Source organism: Protomyctophum parallelum (assembly GCF_964188405.1).
Source record: "Protomyctophum parallelum genome assembly, chromosome: 6".
Lineage (NCBI taxonomy): Eukaryota > Metazoa > Chordata > Actinopteri > Myctophiformes > Myctophidae > Protomyctophum > Protomyctophum parallelum.
Genome location: NC_139701.1, coordinates 27,341,724 through 27,363,732, shown reverse-complemented (window position 1 = coordinate 27,363,732; position 22,009 = coordinate 27,341,724). Strand labels below are relative to the sequence as shown.

Genomic DNA, 22,009 nt, shown 5'->3' with positions numbered 1-22,009 from the left:
CCAGAAGGTTGCCCTGTTCATCACTGCAGTATGGGATATTAAGCTCTATAGGCTGTAGACAGTAAAATCCTCAGTGTTCATTTATCCATTTGTAAGTAACTCAGAGAGTGTACAAATGTAACTATTGGTTACATTTTGTAAATGTTGGTTACATTTGTACACTCCCGGGGGTTGAATTGACACTGGAGACTGTGTACATGATGTTTTGGGACCAGTGTGATTGACCCTCTGTGTCCGCATGCAGTGCTGAAGAGAGCCACTACTATCAAGAGGAGAGGGATGGACGTGGGCCATCGAGGGCCATCGGAGGAGGAACAGTATGGTGACATCTCCTCTGTAGGTGAGTGGGGGTTCTCCACATCGGAGGAGGAACAGTATGGAGACATCTCCTCTGTAGGTGAATGGGGGTTCTCCACATCGGAGGAGGAACAGTATGGAGACATCTCCTCTGTAGGTGAGTGGGGGTTCTCCACATCGGAGGAGGCACAGTATGGAGACATCTCCTCTGTAGGTGAGTGGGGGTTCTCCACATCGGAGGAGGAACAGTATGGAGACATCTCCTCTGTAGGTGAGTGGGGGTTCTCCACATCGGAGGAGGAACAGTATGGAGACATCTCCTCTGTAGGTGAGTGGGGGTTCTCCACATCGGAGGAGGAACAGTATGGAGACATCTCCTCTGTAGGTGAGTGGGGGTTCTCCACATCGGAGGAGGAACAGTATGGTGACATCTCCTCTGTAGGTGAGTGGGGGTTCTCCACATCGGAGGAGGCACAGTATGGTGACATCTCCTCTGTAGGTGAGTGGGGGTTCTCCACATCGGAGGAGGAACAGTATGGTGACATCTCCTCTGTAGGTGAGTGGGGGTTCTCCACATCGGAGGAGGAACAGTATGGAGACATCTCCTCTGTAGGTGAATGGGGGTTCTCCACATCGGAGGAGGAACAGTATGGAGACATCTCCTCTGTAGGTGAGTGGGGGTTCTCCACATCGGAGGAGGAACAGTATGGTGACATCTCCTCTGTAGGTGAATGGGGGTTCTCCACATCGGAGGAGGAACAGTATGGAGACATCTCCTCTGTAGGTGAGTGGGGGTTCTCCACATCGGAGGAGGAACAGTATGGTGACATCTCCTCTGTAGGTGAATGGGGGTTCTCCACATCGGAGGAGGAACAGTATGGTGACATCTCCTCTGTAGGTGAGTGGGGGTTCTCCACATCGGAGGAGGAACAGTATGGTGACATCTCCTCTGTAGGTGAGTGGGGGTTCTCCACATCGGAGGAGGCACAGTATGGTGACATCTCCTCTGTAGGTGAGTGGGGGTTCTCCACATCGGAGGAGGCACAGTATGGTGACATCTCCTCTGTAGGTGAATGGGGGTTCTCCACATCGGAGGAGGAACAGTATGGAGACATCTCCTCTGTAGGTGAGTGGGGGTTCTCCACATCGGAGGAGGAACAGTATGGAGACATCTCCTCTGTAGGTGAATGGGGGTTCTCCACATCGGAGGAGGAACAGTATGGTGACATCTCCTCTGTAGGTGAGTGGGGGTTCTCCACATCGGAGGAGGCACAGTATGGTGACATCTCCTCTGTAGGTGAATGGGGGTTCTCCACATCGGAGGAGGAACAGTATGGTGACATCTCCTCTGTAGGTGAGTGGGGGTTCTCCACATCGGAGGAGGCACAGTATGGAGACATCTCCTCTGTAGGTGAGTGGGGGTTCTCCACATCAGAGGAGGCACAGTATGGAGACATCTCCTCTGTAGGTGAGTGGGGGTTCTCCACATCAGAGGAGGCACAGTATGGAGACATCTCCTCTGTAGGTGAGTGGGGGTTCTCCACATCGGAGGAGGCACAGTATGGAGACATCTCCTCTGTAGGTGAGTGGGGGTTCTCCACATCGGAGGAGGCACAGTATGGTGACATCTCCTCTGTAGGTGAGTGGGGGTTCTCCACATCGGAGGAGGCACAGTATGGAGACATCTCCTCTGTAGGTGAGTGGGGGTTCTCCACATCGGAGGAGGCACAGTATGGAGACATCTCCTCTGTAGGTGAATGGGGGTTCTCCACATCGGAGGAGGCACAGTATGGAGACATCTCCTCTGTAGGTGAGTGGGGGTTCTCCACATCGGAGGAGGCACAGTATGGTGACATCTCCTCTGTAGGTGAGTGGGGGCGGCTCAAACAGCGGGGTACAGGGGAAATTGATTTGAAAATGAATCATGCATTGTTGAATCCAGTAAGTCTACTGAACCATTAGTTGGGCCTGTTCCCGGGTAGGATTATACAGCACTGAGCAAGGATGCCTGGACAAATATTATGGACAAAAAGCAACGTGTCTCTCTGTTTCTCTCATATCTTGCTCTATTTCATACTCAACATCTGTCCCTCTGTCACGCTGTGTCCTCTCCATCATTTTCTCCTTCTACCCCACTCTTATTGTCTCTTCATCTCCGTCTCCCCCATCACTTCAAGGCGTCCCCATGGCCAGAGCCAGCATCAGGAGTGCAAAGCGAGGCCCTGCTGCGTATTTACGCCGCAAGGAGCGTTTGCTGCGTATCTCCATCCGACGCATGGTCAAGACCCAGATGTTCTACTGGACTGTGCTGGGCCTGGTGGCCCTGAACACGCTCTGCGTGGCCATCGTTCACCACAATCAGCCCAACTGGCTGTCCCACTTCCTCTGTGAGTCCTCCATTCTAGTCTAGTCTATCTTGTAATATTGTGCTCCTTTGATCAACTTTTATGGGCCTCGTGCAAGAACCACTCATATGAACACATTGCTCTAAATAACACTGAGAATTGGCTCATCGCCGGGTGTAAGGTGTACTGTATAAGGCCCTAGTAAAATGTAGTGCAAGATAAGATACAAAATATGCATATTCTGCTTCTAAGTGTGTGTGTGTGTGTGTGTGTGTGTGTGTGTGTGTGTGTGTGTGTGTGTGTGTGTGTGTACACCTTAGAACTCTTTATTGGCATACAAACTATCACAACTGGCCAATAAAAAGAAGGTTCTGTTCAGAAATAATTGTCTCCCATCTTTCCACAAAATAATAGCAAATGCTCGATAGTGGGCTCGATAAGGACCCGGCTCGATAAGCCTGCTCGATAAGGTGATCGTTATCAATAAAAATTAACGAGCTCCATCCCTAGTAATCAGGCACACCATGACTAACATACTTCTCTTGGAAGCCTTTAGCGCACCAGGCCCTTGTGGCACGGTGGCACAGTTGGTAGTGCTGTCGCCTCACAGCTAGAAGGTCCTGGGTTCGATTCCCGCTCGAGACACTGTGGCCTGTGGGTGCTGGCGGCGTTCTTCCTCCTCCGCATCATCAGTGCCCATACCCGAGGCGGGGTTGGCGAAAGGGCCTTTCTGTGTGGAGTTTGCATGTTCTTCCCGTGTCCCCTAGGGTAGGTACTCACAAAAAATATGCAGTAATCCTGGTCTCTAAACTGCCTCCCCCTGGCGCCTGATGGAGAGGAAAGGAACTGGTCCAACTAGGGAAACTCCCCCCTCTCAGGTGTAAATGAGCAACTTGGACACTCAGGCATGAAGGAAGCATGAGTTCAAGTCCGTTGCTCTCCCCATGTCCCCCATATAGACCGATTCCGTACCGGTTTCATGGTCGCAGCCTACGTATTTCCTGTAGGCGGACTCGACATAGCTGCGGGAGTAAAACCCTCACCAGGCGCACCTCTTCCACTACAGTGAACGGCAGAGTGACTGATGTTAGTTTGCCTCAAACTTTACTCCTTTACCTGCTTTTTTACTAACACTAACATTACAAAGATGCCCAGAACATCGAGATGAACCTGTGTAGTTTATGGCTGCTCCAACAGTAGTGGCAACATAAAAAAAAAAAAAAAACGGAATGTCTAATATCCACCGCTGTGGCGGAGACCAGAGCCATTGAGTAATGGTTGAGACAAAGCAGTGAAAGATACATAACGCAAGTCTTACCCAATACCAAATCTTTCTGTTTATTAACACAAGGCTGCTGTACTTTATACCTCATACTTTAAATGCTTAGTATGAGGTATAAAATACAGCAGCCTTGTGTTCATAAAACAGAAAGATTGGGTATTGGGAAATTACGTATCTTTCAGGACCCTTCACTGCTTTGTCTCAACCATTACTCAATGGCTCTGGTCTCCGCCACCGAGGTGGATATTAGACATTCCGTTTTTTATTTTATTTTTTATGTTGCCACTACTGTTGGAGCAGCCATAAACTACACAGGTCTCGATGTTCTGGGCATTTTTGTAATGTTAGTGTTAGTAAAAAAGCAGGTAAAGGAGTAAAGTTTGAGGCAAACTAACATCAGTCACTCTGCCGTTCACTGTAGTGGAAGAGGTGCGCCTGGTGAGGGTTTTACTCCCGCAGCTATGTCGAGTCCGCCTACAGGAAATACGTAGGCTGCAACCATGAAACCGGTACGGAATCGGTCTATATGGGGTCTAGGTTGGCGGAGGGTGTGTAGAGCCCAGGATCACATTAATAATAATAATAATAATAAATAATAATAATAATAATAATAAAACTTTATTTGTATAGCACCTTTCATGACATGAAATGCAGCTCAAAGTGCTTTACAGAACAATGGAGAATAAAAGAAAAGCAAGGCAACGACAAAAAACAAGCAGTAATGCAATACAGTGAGGACATGAATAACAAAAAATAAAAATAAAATAAAAGATCAATTAAAAGCAATGTTGTAGAAGTGGGTCTTGAGCTGAGCTTTAAAAATGTCTACAGAGGCTGCCTGACGAAGGTACAGTGGGAGCTTGTTCCATGCCGACGGCCCGTAGAAGCAAAAAGCTGCTTCCCCGTATTTTTTAGTTGCCATTTTTTTAGGCAAAGCGAGCAGGCCAGCAGTGGAAGACCTTAGGGGGAGGTTTGGGACATATTTAGGCAGGCAGTTATGTAGGTAGGAAGGTGCGAGACCATTGAGAGCTTTATAGACAAGTAAAATAATTTTAAAATCAATCCTAAAAACAACCGGAAGCCAGTGCAGTGATGCCAAAACTGGAGTAATATGTTCTCTCATCTTAGTTCTAGTTAAAACTCTGGCTGAGCCCAGGCCGTGGCGTAACGGTCTGGGCACCGGACTGGTGATCCAGTCGCGGTGTGCCGCGGGTTCGACTCCCGGACCCGACACGGCCTTTACCGCATGTCATCCCCCCATCTCTCTCCCGTTTCCTGTCAGCCTACTGTCTATCCCTTAAAAAATCAAATAAAAAAGGCGTAAGCCGCAAAAAAAATATATTAAAAAAAAAAAAAAAAAACTCTGGCTGCTGCATTTTGGACAAGTTGTAATCTGTCAGTTGTTTTCTTAGGCAGTCCTGAAAAAAGTGCATTGCAGTAATCAAGCCGAGAAAAAACAAAGGCGTGGATTAGCGTTTTTGCATCGTCCAAGGACACATAGGCCCTCATTTATCAATCGAGTGTAAAATCTCGCAAACAGCTGATCCTTCCTTAATTTCGTTCTCACGTTAATAAATGTCACGGCTGAATTTGATCTGGCACGCCCTAAGAAATCAAGCCTCGCCCTCGTTTTTGCGACCTGAACCACTGCTATACGATCTGGAAACCATGGTTACCGTGCCTTTCTGCCCGCCTCACCCCCCTCTCTCATACACACACACACACACACACACACACACAGACGCACACAAGCTGCACGCACACGCAACTTGCAAGCCCAACTAACTGGTGTGTTGTTAAATAAATAAATAACGAACACCTGCATGAATTAAATAAAGTTGTAGGCCTACCCTGTCTGTTCCCTCTCACCTCGCTTGCCTTGCTGTCATGTCCACGCACGCACGCACCTACATGACACATTAAATAAAGCTGTCTGTTTCTCCTCTCGCTTCGTTTCCCTTGCTGCCCGCCTCACCCCCCGCACACATATCGCAAATTCGCAATGTTTCACTGTGTGTTGTTAGTTGTATATTAAATCATTAAAGTATTTTTAATTTAATATACAACAAGATATATTAGTGAACAAAAACCTGAACCTGTGAACCATAATTAAATAACAAATAGGCACACACACGCTGCTGTTTTGCAGGTGCTCCTCCTGTCCAGTGTATCTGTCTGTCTGTCTGTCTGTCTGTCTGTCTCTCTCTATCACAGTGGTCCGTCCGTGACCAACTGACCATGCACGTTCCGACGTTCGACAGTCTATTTAGATTGCCTCGCAGACGTTAGTCACTGCAGTGGCCGCCGGCCGGGCTGTCAACTGTCATTATATGAATGTGCAGCAAAAACCGTATATAGCCTCATGTGGCTGGTGGTTGCTTGGCTGGGTAATATACCTATATATCTCCGATGCAGTTCCCACTTGCGCTGGGAGCCTGGCACGGTACATTTGGCATTGAGCGACGCGTCAGGTTTATTATATTGCACAAGAAAGACATCGGCCTTCATGCTGTAGATTAGGCTACAGTAGGCTATACCACGTTGGGACTGCTGCACTATACTCTCCAACGTCCCGTCATGGAAATATTTCAGCACAGACAGCCCAAATCCTCGCATGTATGCGCTCATGCAAAACACTGTTTAAATGGCTTAAGCATCTCTTGCAACATTGTTTTTAATTGCGCGATTTTATCTCCTACTAATTTCATATGACACATGTATTCCTTAACATTTTTATTTATTTATTTTTTACATGTAGCCCATATACATTATACATACCTTTTATATAAACATTTTAGGAGTGAATACATATGTTTAGATGCCTGTGACAGCCTCTCAGCAGTTCAGACAAGGCTGCTCCGCTTGTGTAAAACAGAAAAACAGCGTACGCCAGCTGAAGAGTAGACGTGACTATTTGTCCTACTCAAGTTCAATTTCAAGCTTTGCCGGAAATGTTAAATGCCGAAAATGTCGGTAATTTCGGCGTGCGCCCATATTTTGGCGTACGCACGGTTGATAAATGAGGGCCATAGGCTCTGATTCGTGCAATATTTCTAAGGTGAAAAAAGGCAATCTTGGTAACATGATTAATGTGTGAATTAAAATTCAATTCAGAATCAATAATAACCCCCAGGTTCTTTACTGTACTGTTACTTTCTACAGTCAGGTTGCCAAGTCTGCTTAATATTGATTCTTTCTGTTCACTAGAACCGAATATGAGAACTTCTGTCTTATCCTCATTTAGCTTGAGAAAGTTCTCACTCATCCAACATTTGATGCTAGACAGACAGGTAACCAGCGGGTCTAAAGCACAGGGATCATCTGGAGCCACAGAAAGATATAGTTGGGTATCATCAGCATAGAAATGAAAATTGACTCCGTGATTGGCAATGAGTTCGCCCAATGGCAGTATGTACAAGGAGAAAAGCAGAGGGCCAAGAATCGAGCCCTGTGGAATACCAGAACTGATGTCGTGTTTGTCTGAGTCAAACTCGGCTAGATTGACAAAGTAACTTCTATTTGATAGGTAGGAGGAAAACCAGGACAGGGCCGTACCAGACAGGCCTATCCAGTGCTCCAGACGCTGTATTAAAATTGAATGATCAATCGTGTCAAATGCAGCCGTTAGATCTAGAAGTAAGCGAACGGATACATGTTTCTTGTCAGCAGACACCCTAAGATCATTCATTACTTTTACAAGTGCTGTTTCTGTACTGTGACCTTTCCTAAAGCCAGATTGGAATTTGTTGTGCACATTATTGTTCTGTAGAAACACATCCAATTGATGAAAGATGCATTTTTCTAAAACCTTGCCCAGAAAGGGTAGATTTGAAATGGGTCGATAGTTACCCAAAACAGAGGGATCAAGATTGTGTTTCTTGAGAAGGGGCTTAACTACAGCAGTCTTCAGTGAGTCTGGGAAGACGCCTGATTGTAGCGAGCTGTTTACAATTTTTAGGATATCTCCAATCACACTGTCTAAGACCTCTTTGAGAAAGGTGGTGGGAATTGTATCCAATGAACAGGAGGATGATGTCATCTGTGATATGGTTTTGCGGAGTTCGTCTTCATCAATTGCGCAGAACGATAATAGGCTCCCCCTGGAGAGATCTACCCTGGGACCATTAGCTGCTGTTTGAAGGTTTGTGCTAGCAGCAGCACCATTCATAATATCAGCTCTAATGTTAAAAATGCTGTTGTCAAAAAAGCATGCAAACTCATTACACTTAGCTTTAGAGGCCGGGAATGACTGCTTGTAGGACTGGGGGGGGTTTAAAAGTCGTTCAATGGTAGAGAATAGGACTCTGGCATTTTTCTTGTTCTCATTAATAATGCCATAGAAATATGCCTGCCTTGCTAGACGCAAGGCTTTGTTATAGGCGACTGTTGACTTTTTAAGAATCTCTAGGTGGATGGTGAGTTTGTTTTTTCTCCAAGCTCGCTCAGCTCTACGACATTCTTGCTTCAGTGAGCGTGAATGCTCATTTATCCAGGGTGTTACTCTGGTGTTATGTTTCTTTTTTGTTTTCAAAGGAGCCACTATATCAAGAGCTGACTCTAGTTTAAGATTAAAAATTTGAACCATATCATTCACTGGGGGAGTATCGGGCAGGGGGGGGCCCAGGTGACGAGAGAACTCGTCGGCTGCAGAAGAGCTAAAAAAAACGCTTTTTTATGGTATATTCAGTGATGTTTTTCTCTAGATCAGAGACAGTCCTATTAAAACACAGCAGATAGTGGTCTGATAGCTCAGGCCTTTCAATAGTCCTTTCCACAGTGATGTTCAGCCCTCTAGAAATCACCAGGTCCAGAGTGTGCCCATGTTTATGTGTAGGCCCAACAACATGTTGGATAAATTCAAAGGAGTGCAATAACTCTAAGAAACCCATGGCCATAGCATCTGTAGCATCATCCAGGTGAAGATTAAGATCACCTGAGATAAGAGTTCTGTCATAGTTAGTGGAGCAGATAGATAAAAGTTCTGATATTTCTGTTAGAAATATTGCTTTACTGCATTTTGGCGGGCGATAAATGCTAATCATTGGCATAGAGGCTTGACCATGTAGTATAGTGGCCTGGTATTCAAAGGATGTAAAGCTGCCAAGGGTCAGAGCCTTGAATTTTAACATGTCTGAAAAAATAATTGCCAGTCCACCTCCTTTCTTAGCCTCGCGAACAGAGTGAATGAAACTGTAGTTTGCGGGACAGGCTGGCGCTAGGAGAACAGCTCCATCTGAGCCAAACCATGTCTCTGTTAGAAAGATTATATCTAGCTTCTCTTTACAGATTATATCATTTACAGAGGAGGACTTATTTGTTAGTGACCTGATGTTAAACAAGGCAAGGTTAAGCTTGTTATCACATTTTTGGGGGCTGTGATGCCTGTGAGGTACAGTAACCAAACAGCATTCTCTCTCCAGACCACTCCTTGTGTTGGACACTCTATTTGAAATAACAGTAGAAATGTTAGATAATAATACATAATTGACACAGAAAAATGGGTTACAAAATCAAAAAATATATTAAAAAAAAAGCTGCACTCCGAAACTTTCATGTTCTACCCCGGATTCAAATCTGGGGGGCTGCATACTAGACTAGTCATTGGTTAGACATGGGTTAAGGTTGGTTTAGGTGTGCTGCCCCGTGGGGGTGCAGTACATAGTTCAGACAAGTCATTGGTCCGACAAATGACAACCCACCTCATCTCCTAACCTAACCATAACCGCAAGCACGGGAGCAGACGCTAGTCCGACATGCGGATGAATGTCGGACTAATGCCCTGTCTGAAAAGCGTCCACCTCCCGCCCCGTGGGAGTATAGGGGTGCATAGTTTAGACGAGTCATTGGTTAGACATGGGTTTAGGTGTGCTGCCCCGTGAGAGGTTAGGTTTAGGGTGAGGGTTTGAGATAGGTTGTAGTTGTAGGACTAATGACTGGTTTAACCAATGACTCTAAACCAAAAACGGTCTAAACTAAGTACTGCACCCGTGGCAAAGAGCTGATTTTTGTTTTACCTCTGAACTAATGGAGCCTGCCTGCTTGCTCACAGGAGACATTTATTTTTTTCCTTCAGGCTGCAGGGGTGTCATTTGAGCTCACAGCTAGCGTTTGCATCCAAAATAGAATTTAGTCAATTTCTCCACCACAGAACGTTTGCAGGACACTACATAGATTGATTGCCCTCTGTGTATAGACCGATTCCGTAGCGGTTTCATGGTCGCAGCCTACGTATTTCCTGTAGGCGGACTCGACGTAGCTGCGGGGATAAAACCCTCACCAGGCGCACCTCTTCCACTACAGTGAACGGCAGAGTGACTGATGTTAGTTTGCCTCAAACTTTACTCCTTTACCTGCTTTTTTACTAACACTAACATTACAAAGATGCCCCGAACATCGAGATGAACCTGTGTAATTTATGGCTGCTCCAACAGTAGTGGCAACATAAAAAATAAAATAAAACGGAATGTCTAATATCCACCGCGGTGGCTGAGACCAGAGCCATTGAGTAATGGTTGAGACGAAGCAGGGAAAGATACATATCGCCAGTCTTACCCAATACCAAATATTTCTGTTTTATGAACACAAGGCTGCTGTATTTTATACCTCATAGGCTCATACTAAGCATTTAAAGTATGAGGTATAAAGTACACTGGCGTTATGTATCTTTCACTGCTTCGTCTCAACCATTACTCAATAGCTCTGGTCTCAGCCACCGCGGTGGATATTAGACATTCCGTTTTATTTTATTTTTTATGTTGCCACTGTTGTTGGAGCAGCCATAAACTACACAGGTTCATCTCGATGTTCTGGGCATCTTTGTAATGTTAGTGTTAGTAAAAAAGCAGGTAAAGGAGTAAAGTTTGAGGCAAACTAACATCAGTCACTCTGCCGTTCACTGTAGTGGAAGAGGTGCGCCTGGTGAGGGTTTTATCCCCGCAGCTACGTCGAGTCCGCCTACAGGAAATGCGTAGGCTGCGACCATGAGACCAGCTACGGAATCGGTCTATACTTTATATCCATGCTGTATGCTGCAACTCCAGTAAAGCTTGATTATACTAAATTGAGCTTGTAGTGTCTGACACCATACGCATTGCATTATATCAAGGAAAGCCCAGGTCCAGGTACCCTTCCTTGAGTAGGTTGAAAATGGGTGTGTAACTCTGAGTGTACAAAATGTGGTTCCATTTTACAATCTCAGAGTTATGGGGGTCCTTGAAAGGGAGCTTTCTAATTTGTTGTTGTTATTGTTGCTGCAGACTATGCAGAGTTTCTGTTCCTGGCTCTGTTCCTGACTGAGATGTTCCTCAAGATGTACAGCCTGGGACCACGCCTCTACTTCCACTCCTCCTTCAACCGCTTCGATTGCAGCGCAAGTCCTTTTTCTAGACCTCTTTCACGACAGTCAATATTGAGGTGTTACCAATGATACGTATTAATTAAACACATTGTCTGCTGTTGACATATACGTTTTTTAATATCCATCTATTGTCTGCAATTGACGTGTATGTATACGTTTTATATCACTTTATATGGATTGGAAATGGCACCCTTAAAAAACAACTTTTAGTCCTGAACCGGTTGCTAGGTAACGCCTTGCTCAACCCTGCACACATGGAACTTACTCACGCATGCGTAGACTACTGTTATAATTACTTCTCTGGCTCTTTTCTCGAAAACTACATCGCTGTCTGCTGTGCTGATCAGACATCCAAGGTTCGGATCTGCTTTCTGATTTTTCATCGCATCATGATGAAAAATCGCGATAAATCTTTCTCGTGAAAGATTTATGCTAACATTAGCCTTTTCTTAAAATGGAGGTCTGCGAGCGGGGAAAACGGAAGTACTTGAGTAGTAATCTCTAACTTGTGGCCACATGCCCGCAGTCTAAGTGTCAAGGCACTGTTCCATTTAGTGTAGCAGAGCTTTTCCAACATACAGTATACAATTGTCTTTATTCAGGCCGTAGCCATCTTGCCAGCAAGGTGCTACCTAGGTGCTACTTCCCATAGACAGCCCATTCATCCAAACAGAAAAGTGTTTGTTTCGCAGCCTAACACACACACACACAGACACACACACACACACACACACACACACACACACACACACACACACACACACACATTAACTGTATATGATGATTTCGGGTGGTACAGTACAGTACAGTACAGTACAGTACAGTACAGTACAGTACAGTACAGTACAGTACAGTACAGTACAGTACAGTACAGTAGAGGGACCCCCACACGGTAACTCTGTCATTTCTCAACCGTTTGGGGACGCCCACAGCCCCACACGGAGTTGCACCACTTACTTCACATGGGTGTGATTGTTTTCAAAGTTTTGGAGTTTGGAAGTGCTCGTACGTTGAATATCACTCAACGGCGCATGCGTACCACCTGTTTTGAATTTGAACATAGTGCAGCAGGCAGCAGGAGGTTGCTTTACTGATAACAAGCGCTTCCATACTCTGATACTTAGAAAATAATCATCTGCAAGGAAGTAGCATAACATGTCTACGGTGGATTTTTATCAAACAAACACTTTACAGATTGAAAGAGGATAATTCAAGCTTTCCCTACAGCTGCAATGTTGGTGAGTTTGACGTTGTTGAATATAATTAGATAGGACTTTTCTGTTTGGATGAATGGGCTGTCTATGGGAAGTAGCACCTAGGTAGCACCTTGGTGGCAAGATGGCTGCGATCTGAATAAAGACAATAGGAGCACCTTGACTGTGTTTGACCCAAATGGAACAGAGCCTTATTTAGTATCATTCATTGGTAACATCAATCACAAGGAATTAACATAATTATATACACCAGTATTTATCTGCAGAAATATTCTGCATCTCTCTTTCTGTCTCTCTCTTTTACTAACAGTTTTTACTTTGCAACATGATTAATTATCACTTTATTTTGTCTTTTCGCTCGCATGCGTGTGTGCGACCGTATCTGTGTGAATTTGTAGCATCTGTAGTATCAATTCCCTACTCAACAGTATGTCTTTTCATCTTTTGTCATACAGTAAGTGATGGTATGAGTTCTCATTGAGGTTGATATATATTTTCTGTATCATACATGTAGGTTATTGTTGGCAGCATCTTTGAGGTGCTATGGGGCTTCTTCAGGCCTGGCACTTCATTTGGCATCAGTGTTCTGCGAGCCCTCCGTCTGCTGAGGATATTCAAGATCACCAAGTTAGTGCTGCCGCCTTTCTCATTTTGTGTCCTCAATGACGATGAGTGTTTTGTAAAGGACAAGGAAGACGCTGTCTTCAACGCGGGGTCTGAGAACCCTAGGGGCTCATCAGAGGTACTACAGGGGTGCCAAATCTTTATGTGGTAGGAGCTCTTTTTTGTGGTGCAACCTCTCCTATGGACCGATTCCGTAACGGGTCTCATGGTCGCAGCCTACGTATTTCCTGTAGGCGGAGACGACACATCTGCGGTTTCCCCACACCAAGCTTCTACTACAGTGAATGGAAAAGTGACTGATGTTAGTCTCAAACGTTACTCTTTTACTTGCTTTTTACTAACACTAACATTACAAAGATGCCCAGAACATCGGGATGAACCTGTGTAGTTTATGGCTGCTCCAACAGCATTAAAGCATGAGGTATAAAGTACAGCAGCCTTGTATTCCTAAAACAGAAAGATTGGGTATTGGGTAAGACTGACGTTATGTATCTTTCAGGACCTTTCACAGCTTTGTCTCAACCATTACTATATGGCTCTGGTTTCAGCCACCGCGGTAGATATTTTGACATTCCGTTTTATTTTATTTTTTATGTTGCCACTACTGTTGGAGCAGCCATAAACTACACAGGTTCATCCCGATGTTCTGGGCATCTTTGTAATGTTAGTGTTAGTAAAAAGCAGATAAAAGAGTAACGTTTGAAGCAGACTAACATCAGTCACTTTTCCATTCACTGTAGTAGAAGCGTGGTGCGGGGAAACCGCAGATGTGTCGTCTCCGCCTACAGGAAATACGTAGGCTGCGACCATGAGACCCGCTACGGAATCGGTCCATAGACAGCTATGTGTGTCCCTGGCTGTGTCCCTGGGTCTGAGCACGGAAATATCATATTGTCACCACCAAGTGTCACTGTTGCACAGCCTAACACACCACCAAGTCTGTGCAGCCTAACACACAGACACAGACAGACACACACACTTTGGGTGTGACAGTACAGTACAGTGACAGTACAGTACATCATTTCTCAACCGTTTCGGACGCGGGGCAGCTCGCCAGACCCACCGGGTTCCTATGGGTCTGTAACTTCCGGGGACCCCCCGGGGACCCCCACACAGAGTTTCACCACTCACTTTTTACATTAACCACTTCAACCCTAGCACCCTATCCTGAGGAGAACTTTAGCCGAAAATAGCAGATCTACAAGCTCAAAAGCCTTGCAGTGCGATGCTTTGTGAGCTTGTATATCAGCTGTTTTCGGCACGGAGGTAGGCACTCGACAGGCTGCAGCTCTAAGTGGTTAAATGTCTGAAAGCACTTAACATGAATCCAACATACACTGATGATAATGTCTGTCAAACAACTCTATGAAGCTATCTATGAAATCTATGGAAAAGTTTAATCTGCAACACAATTTTATGCAATATGTAGTGGGGGTCCCGGGTCCGCCTGAAATTCAAACGATGAAGGCCCCTGATTTATAGTCTAGTGTCCTATTGTAACTTGTCAGGTACTGGGCGTCTCTGAGGAATCTTGTCGTCTCTTTGATGAACTCCATGAAATCCATCATCTCCCTGATCTTCCTCCTCTTCCTCTTCATCGTCGTCTTTGCACTACTCGGCATGCAGCTGTTTGGTGGCAGGTAACACAACAGAGGAATACGTGAAGGAATAAATTATTGTGTGGCTCTGAATGAGGTTAGCAGTCTATACTGTAAGTGAGAGAGAGGGAAAGCAAGAGTGTGTACAATCTATAAGAGAGTGAGAGGAAGATTGTGTGTGTGTGTGTGTGTGTGTGTGTGTGTGTGTGTGTGTGTGTGTGTGTGTGTGTGTGTGTGTGGGGTGTGTATGTACATTTCTATTTGGAACAGTAGTTGTATGCATTTTTTTTCCTCATGTAGGCAGAAGATCGTGATTGCTGTAGTATGATTTTACTCTGGGCATATTTCACATTAAAAACAGCAACTTTATGCACTAATATGAAGTATTAGTGAGCTGGGAGGTAAGAACGATATGATCCAAACTTGAAATAGATTTAGAGCAGCTTACGGGAAAATATAGACAATTAAACTTCTCCCGGAGAGAGTTAGTTCTGTCCTCTACAAGGCTATAGTTATACACTAGTCCAGGCAGTCAAAAATGCTGGAGAGTTAAAATTAACACTCTTTTTTACTGTGTGAGGCAGGCAATCAAGGCATAATCTACCTCTTGTGTTGCAACTTGCAAATATTATAGGCAATAACTTTGATTAACTATGGAATCGTGCATTTACTGTCAGTGTGTGTGTAGGTTGGTCGGGGTGAGAGAGCACGTGACATCATCAGGGATGGCGCACGTGACATCACGTGACATCATTAGGGATGGAGATCCCTGATGTCCTCAATATTAAGCCCATATATGGAGATCCCTGATGTCATCAATATTGGCCAGCAACTCTACAGTACATCTGACCTCAAACCTCAAACCCTTAGATCTCCATATACGTATGGAGCTGACCTGTTCTGGCATTCCATATGTTGTTCCTTCCCCATCCATCCTTCCTCTTCGATGTCTCCCTTTTGACTGATACCTGTACATTTAAACTCTAGACGGGCCCGCCCCAAAGTTATTAGTGCAGCCACGCCCGGCAGCCGGCAAACATTTGAGTTCTTAACAGGCCTGAAAATTAAGATCTTACCCCCCATGCCAAAGTGCCAGCGCTCGCCCAGCAAGCAGTCTGCTGTCAGTCACGCAGATATGTTGATCTTACACCCCATTCCAAAGCGCCAGCGCTCGCCCAGCAGTCTGCTGTCACCCAGGTGGATGCGTGCACGTGAGGTCGCTTCTCGCCCTCAGGTGTCTTACTGTTGTATCATGTCTTTATCTGTCTTAGGTTCATCTTTGAAGACTACACTCCAACTAATTTCGACACCTTTCCTGCTGCCATCATGACTGTCTTTCAGGTCTGGTACAAACAAACATATTTGTATGAGGTATAAATTACAGCAATAAGCTACAAGAGGTCTCACTCAGGTTACCGGGTATTTTATAATGGCTGAGAGGCCTAGTGAGACACGACGCGTAGCGGATTGTCTCCGGTCCGTGAAGTGAATGGAGGCTGTCACTGGCCCCATGAAGTGAACGGGGTTGTCGTATCTCTGCCTTACTCTATGGCTCTAGAACCAAGAGCTCTGCCTAAGCCATTTACTCTATGGCTCTAGAACCAAGAGCTCTGCCTAAGCCATTTACTCTATGGCTCTAGAACCAAGAGCTCTGCCTAAGCCATTTACTCTATGGCTCTAGAACCAAGAGCTCTGCCTAAGCCATTTACTCTATGGCTCTAGAACCAAGAGCTCTGCCTAAGCCATTTACTCTATGGCTCTAGAACCAAGAGCTCTGCCTAAGCCATTTACTCTATGGCTCTAGAACCAAGAGCTCTGCCTAAGCCATTTACTCTATGGCTCTAGAACCAAGAGCTCTGCCTAAGCCATTTACTCTATGGCTCTAGAACCAAGAGCTCTGCCTAAGCCATTTACTCTATGGCTCTAGAACCAAGAGCTCTGCCTAAGCCATTTACTCTATGGCTCTAGAACCAAGAGCTCTGCCTAAGCCATTTACTCTATGGCTCTAGAACCAAGAGCTCTGCCTAAGCCATTTACTCTATGGCTCTAGAACCAAGAGCTCTGCCTAAGCCATTTCCAGGAACAGAATCCCAAAATGTAAAATCTTGCAATCATAGCAAAAAGTTATTATGTAACATTTACCGGTCAGTTTCATAGTACAGATTTTAGGCCAAATAGTATTTTGACACACACTTTTTGCTGGACTGCCACTCTTTGTTACAGTGAAGTAAAGAAGGTAAAAAAAAAGGTATTAACAAGGAATTTGTGTTGGCTTGTCATGTGTATGTATTTTAATATACAGTATTTTTTTAAATTGGGATTCAGCACCTGCCTTCCTACATGTGTTCAATGTCAGTGTTTTATCACATCTCTGCAAATAATGTGCCACAGGGTTGTTTTTTTGTTGCCATGGCATGTACAGGTAAAATAGCATTTATATAATCATATCATTTTCATTAGAACAGGGTTAAAGGGGAATTCCACTCATTTTCAACATTTATTTTGTCATTAATATACCTTAGAGCTGTGGGAATAATACAAAGTATACGTGTGTGTGTGTGTGTGTGTGTGTGTGTGTGTGTGTGTGTGTGTGTGTGTGTGTGTGTGTGTGTGTGTGTGTGCGTGCGAACGCGTGGGGGGGTGCGCCTGTAAATGTGACATTACAGATCTTGACAGGGGAGGACTGGAACGAAGTAATGTACAATGGGATTCGTTCTCAGGGAGGAGTCAAGTCTGGCATGTGGTCTTCCATCTACTTCATAGTGCTCACCCTGTTTGGAAACTGCATCCTGTCATACCTCCCACTGAAAGCTATACTTTACTTTGAAGAGACTTTTTAAATTAACAGTACAATGAAGAAACGCTCAAATTAAATAGAAGGGTTCAATTCAATTCAATTCAATTTTATTATAGTGTCAAATCACAACGAGTTGTCTCAAGACACTTTACAACCAACAAAGATCCACCCAGAGCAAGCAATATTGCGAATTTGCGACAGTGGCAACGAAAAACTCCCCTTTTAGGAGAGGAGAAAAGAACGTCAGGCAGAACCAGACTCTGGGGTGGGCGGCCATCTGCCTCGACCGTGTCGGGGGGGGGGGGGGGGTAGAGGGAGAGAGAGAGAGATAGACAGAGAGAAATAGACAGAAATAGACAGGTGGGCTCCGTGGAGGGGTCTGGTCCACATCTGGTCGAGCTCTGTGAGGCCGGGTCCAGGTCACACTTCTGGTGGGCTCCATGAAGAGGCCTGATCCACGGTCACGCTCATTCAGTCAGTTGGGGGTTAGTATTAGAGGTCCACAGAACTGCGACGGGGAGGACGAAAAGAGACTCCGGGGAGAGATTCCCCGGATGTTGGATTAGTGGCAGGCCTTACTGGAGCCTATATAGTGTATATTACAAGTACTGCTGGGAGACAGACCCACACAACAATGTACGACCATGGTATCCAGCCAGACTTGGAGACAACTCTAGCTATAGGCTTTGTCGTAGAGAAAGGTTTTCAACCTAGTCTTGAATGTGCAGAGCGTGTCAGCCCCACGGACCGAAGCCGGGAGAAGGTTCCACAGCTGAGGTGCCTGGGACCTAAACGCCCTGCCTCCTATTGTAACTTTTGATATTTTTGGAACAGTAAGCATTTTTGCATACTGTAGACGCACTGGTGTTCTATTTGGTTTGTAAGGATCAATGAGATCTTTGAGATATTGTGGTGCCTGACCATTGAGAGCTTTGTAGGTAAGAAGAAGAATTTTGAACTCTATTCTGTGTTTGACAGGGAGCCAGTGTAGAGAGGCCAGTGAAGGAGTGATATGGTCTCTTCTTCTGGTACCTGTCAGCACACGCGCCGCAGCATTTTGAACTAGCTGTAGGCTTTTCAGAGACTTACCTGGGCAGCCTGATAATAGCGAGTTGCAGTAGTCCAGCCTTGAGGTAACAAATGCGTGGACAAGTTTTTCTGCGTCTATTTTGGATAGGATGTGCCTAACCTTTGCAATATTTCGCAGGTGAAAAAAGGCAGTCTTTGAGATTTGTTTGATGTGCGATTTGAAAGACATATCTTGATCAAAGGTAACTCCCAGATTCTTTACAGTGGCCTTGGAGGCCAAGGTAATGCCATCTAGAGAAAAGTTCTCATCGGCTAGCTTGTCTCTTAGGGGCTTAGGGCCGATCACGATAATTTCCGTTTTGTCAGAGTTGAGGAGTAGGTAATTACGGCTCATCCAACTCTTTATGTCTTTAAGACAAGCTTGAAGTTTGACTAATTGATCCGTTTCGTTCGGTTTCATCGATAGATATAATTGAGTGTCGTCCGCGTAACAATGGAAATGTATAGAGTGTTCCCTGATGATGTTGCCCAGAGGGAGCATATATAAGGAGAAAAGTATTGGTCCAAGCACAGAGCCTTGTGGGACTCCGTATTTGACCTTTTCACGTGTTGAGGAGCCATCATTGACATCTACAAACTGAAATCGATCAGACAGATAGGACTCGAACCATTTCAGTGCGGCACCCCTGATGCCAACCAGATGCTCCAGTCTCTGTAGCAGAATGTGGTGGTCAATAGTGTCAAATGCAGCACTAAGGTCCAGCAACACCAGTACGGAGAGGAGGTTATTATCTGCTGCAGTCAGGAGGTCATTTGTAACTCTCAGCAGTGCCGTCTCAGTGCTATGGTTAGCTCTGAAGCCTGACTGAAAGCCTTCTAATAAATTGTTGTTATGTAGAAAGTCACATAACTGTTTGGCGACTGCTTTCTCGAGAATTTTGGAGAGAAATGGTAGGTTCGATATAGGTCTATAGTTAGCTAGAATGCCTGCATCAAGAGTAGGCTTTTTGAGTAGAGGTTTGATTACCGCTACCTTAAAAGATTGTGGCACGTAGCCTGTCACCAAGGACATATTGATCATATTGAGTAGGCATGTACCAACCGGAGGCAGGACCTCTTTGAGTAATCTAGTCGGAACTGGATCCAGGGTACATGTCGTTGATTTTGAGCAAGATATCATTGAAGTGAAATCAGAGAGCTCGATTGGAGAGAAACTATCCATATATATATTTGGGTGTGCGGCCATCTCTGAGACCACCATATTTGGAGGCAGTCCAGTGGGAGCCGAGAGTAGTTGTAGATCAATTTGATCTCTGATAGTTTCTATTTTGCCACTGAAGAACCTCATGAAATCGCTACTATTGAGAGTTGTAGGAATACGTGGATCAGTGGAATCGCGGCTTTTTGTCAGTTTTGCCAAAGTATCAAAAAGAAACTTTGGGTTACTTTTGTTTTCCTCTATTAGGGATGAATAATAGGTGGCTCTGGCCGTGTCGAGAGCCTTTTTGTATATTTTGAGGCTATTCTGCCAGACTATACATGATTCTTTCTGTTTGGTTGAGCGCCATTTTTTTTCTAGTTTGCGAGACGTTCGCTTGAGGTTTCTAGTTTCCGAGTTGTACCATGGGGCTAGCCTTTGTTGCTTTACTACCTTCCTTTTCAGGGGAGCAACAGAGTCTAGCGTATTTTGAAATGAGCATGTGACACTATCAACAAGTTGATCGAGGGTGACGTACACGAGAACTCCAGGAAAAGGGAAGGGTTGGCGTGTATGCCGTGGTATCCCACCCTGGTACAATAGACTATTTTCATAGCAGCCGTTCTGATAAGAAAACACAGCTGAGGGGCACGGTGGCACAGTTGGTAGTGCTGTCGCCTCACAGCTAGAAGGTCCTGGGTTCGATTCCCGCTCGGGGCGCTGTGGGTGCTGGCGGCGTGTTTCCTCCTCCGCGTCATCAGTGCCCATACCCGAAGGCGGGGTTGGCGAAAGGGCCTTTCTGTGTGGAGTTTGCATGTTCTCCCCGTGTCCCCTAGGGTAGGTACCCTCACAAAAACATGCAGTAATCCTGGTCTCTAAACTGCCTCCCCCTGGCCAGCCGGGGCGCCTGATGGAGGGGAAAGGAACTGGTTGGAATAACGTGTTCCTTCCACGCGCTACGTCCAACCAGGGAAACTCCCCCCTGTCAGGTGTAAAGGAGCAACTTGGACAATCAAGCATGAGTTAAGTCTGTTGCTCTCCCCTTGTCCCCCATATATGGGGACTAGGTTGGCGGAGGGTGTGTAGAGCCCAGGATCACAGGTGAAAAATGGGTTACAAAATTGTGGGATAAAAAATATATTAAATAAGAAAACACAGCTGAAGGTAATAACATTATTGTGAATGTGTTCCATTTAGGGGTTATTGTGTGCCAGCAGTTTTGTACAGTTTCATTGTTCATTGAATTTCAGAGTTCATTAAGTGATGCTAACTAAGGAATTAAGTAAATATATTGTTACACTGTATATAAAGTTTCTTGGAGAGGAGGAATTATTCGTTTTGATGTAGATTAATCATGTCCTTAACAATACTGGGATCAGACACACTACTGAATGTCTTCTTGGCCATCGCTGTGGATAATCTTGCTAATGCACAAGAGCTGACCAAGGTAACAAATACAAAATATATTTATTGATTTGGTTATTTTGTTTTGTTAACCCATTCTGACCTGAGATCAGATTCATACAAGGTTTCCGCCGGACACACACTGGTCTGATGAACCCATTCTGACCTGAGATCAGATTCTAAAAAATGTCAGTCGCTCTTTGATTTTTCAAAAATAGCAGACCTACAAGCTCGTATCGCGCCACTCGGTGGCGCGATATGAGCTTGTAGATCTGCTATTTTTAAATAGCTAAAGCATAACATGATGCCAACACCAAAATGGGTGCCCGGTCAGAATGGGTTAAATGGCATTCTAACAATATATATTGTATATATCCTGACAATGTGATCTGTAATGTTTAAGTTACTGTACATGATGTTGATTTATTGTCATGCTATGCTATGATTTCTCTCCTCTCCTCTCTCTTCTAATGTTCACTGATAAGGATGAAGAGGAGGCCGAGGCTGCATTCAACCAGAAGCATGCTCTCCAGAAAGCTAAGGAGGTCGGACCCATGTCTTCTATCATGTCTTCAGAGTAAGTGCTGTATGCAGCCACTTGCCTGACCTTCTCCCCTCCCTCCATTTTTCCTCCTCGCTAACTCCCTCCCCTGGGGGATGTCTTGTCTACCTCTAATGGTACAAACGACCAGCAGGAGTCATCAAAGCCTCCAGCTAACGTGCAGTGCATAGTTTGGCTCAACGACTGAATTGACAGCATGCAGAGTTGTAATGGACAGAGAAGATAGGGGACATTCATGTGCAGTAGCGCTTAAAGTTGTGATGCTATGGTGGTTGCTTGGTGGGATCAGGATTGGAATGATC

At 45.1% G+C, this 22,009-nt stretch overlaps 1 protein-coding gene across 1 annotated transcript in view; it reads left to right on the top strand.

The window, feature by feature from the left end:
• Window positions 1–22,009, top strand: part of cacna1ea (calcium channel, voltage-dependent, R type, alpha 1E subunit a) — a gene marked incomplete at its 5' end in the record, with an annotated part of 146,325 nt that overhangs the window by 87,355 nt on the left and 36,961 nt on the right. The window contains 9 exons of the mRNA XM_083766471.1: window positions 245–340; window positions 2,475–2,684; window positions 11,181–11,293; window positions 13,010–13,122; window positions 14,628–14,759; window positions 15,989–16,058; window positions 17,384–17,501; window positions 21,121–21,188; window positions 21,631–21,722. Of these exons, the coding sequence (XP_083622597.1) occupies window positions 245–340; window positions 2,475–2,684; window positions 11,181–11,293; window positions 13,010–13,122; window positions 14,628–14,759; window positions 15,989–16,058; window positions 17,384–17,501; window positions 21,121–21,188; window positions 21,631–21,722 (1,012 nt within the window). The remainder of the gene's footprint in view (window positions 1–244; window positions 341–2,474; window positions 2,685–11,180; window positions 11,294–13,009; window positions 13,123–14,627; window positions 14,760–15,988; window positions 16,059–17,383; window positions 17,502–21,120; window positions 21,189–21,630; window positions 21,723–22,009) is intronic.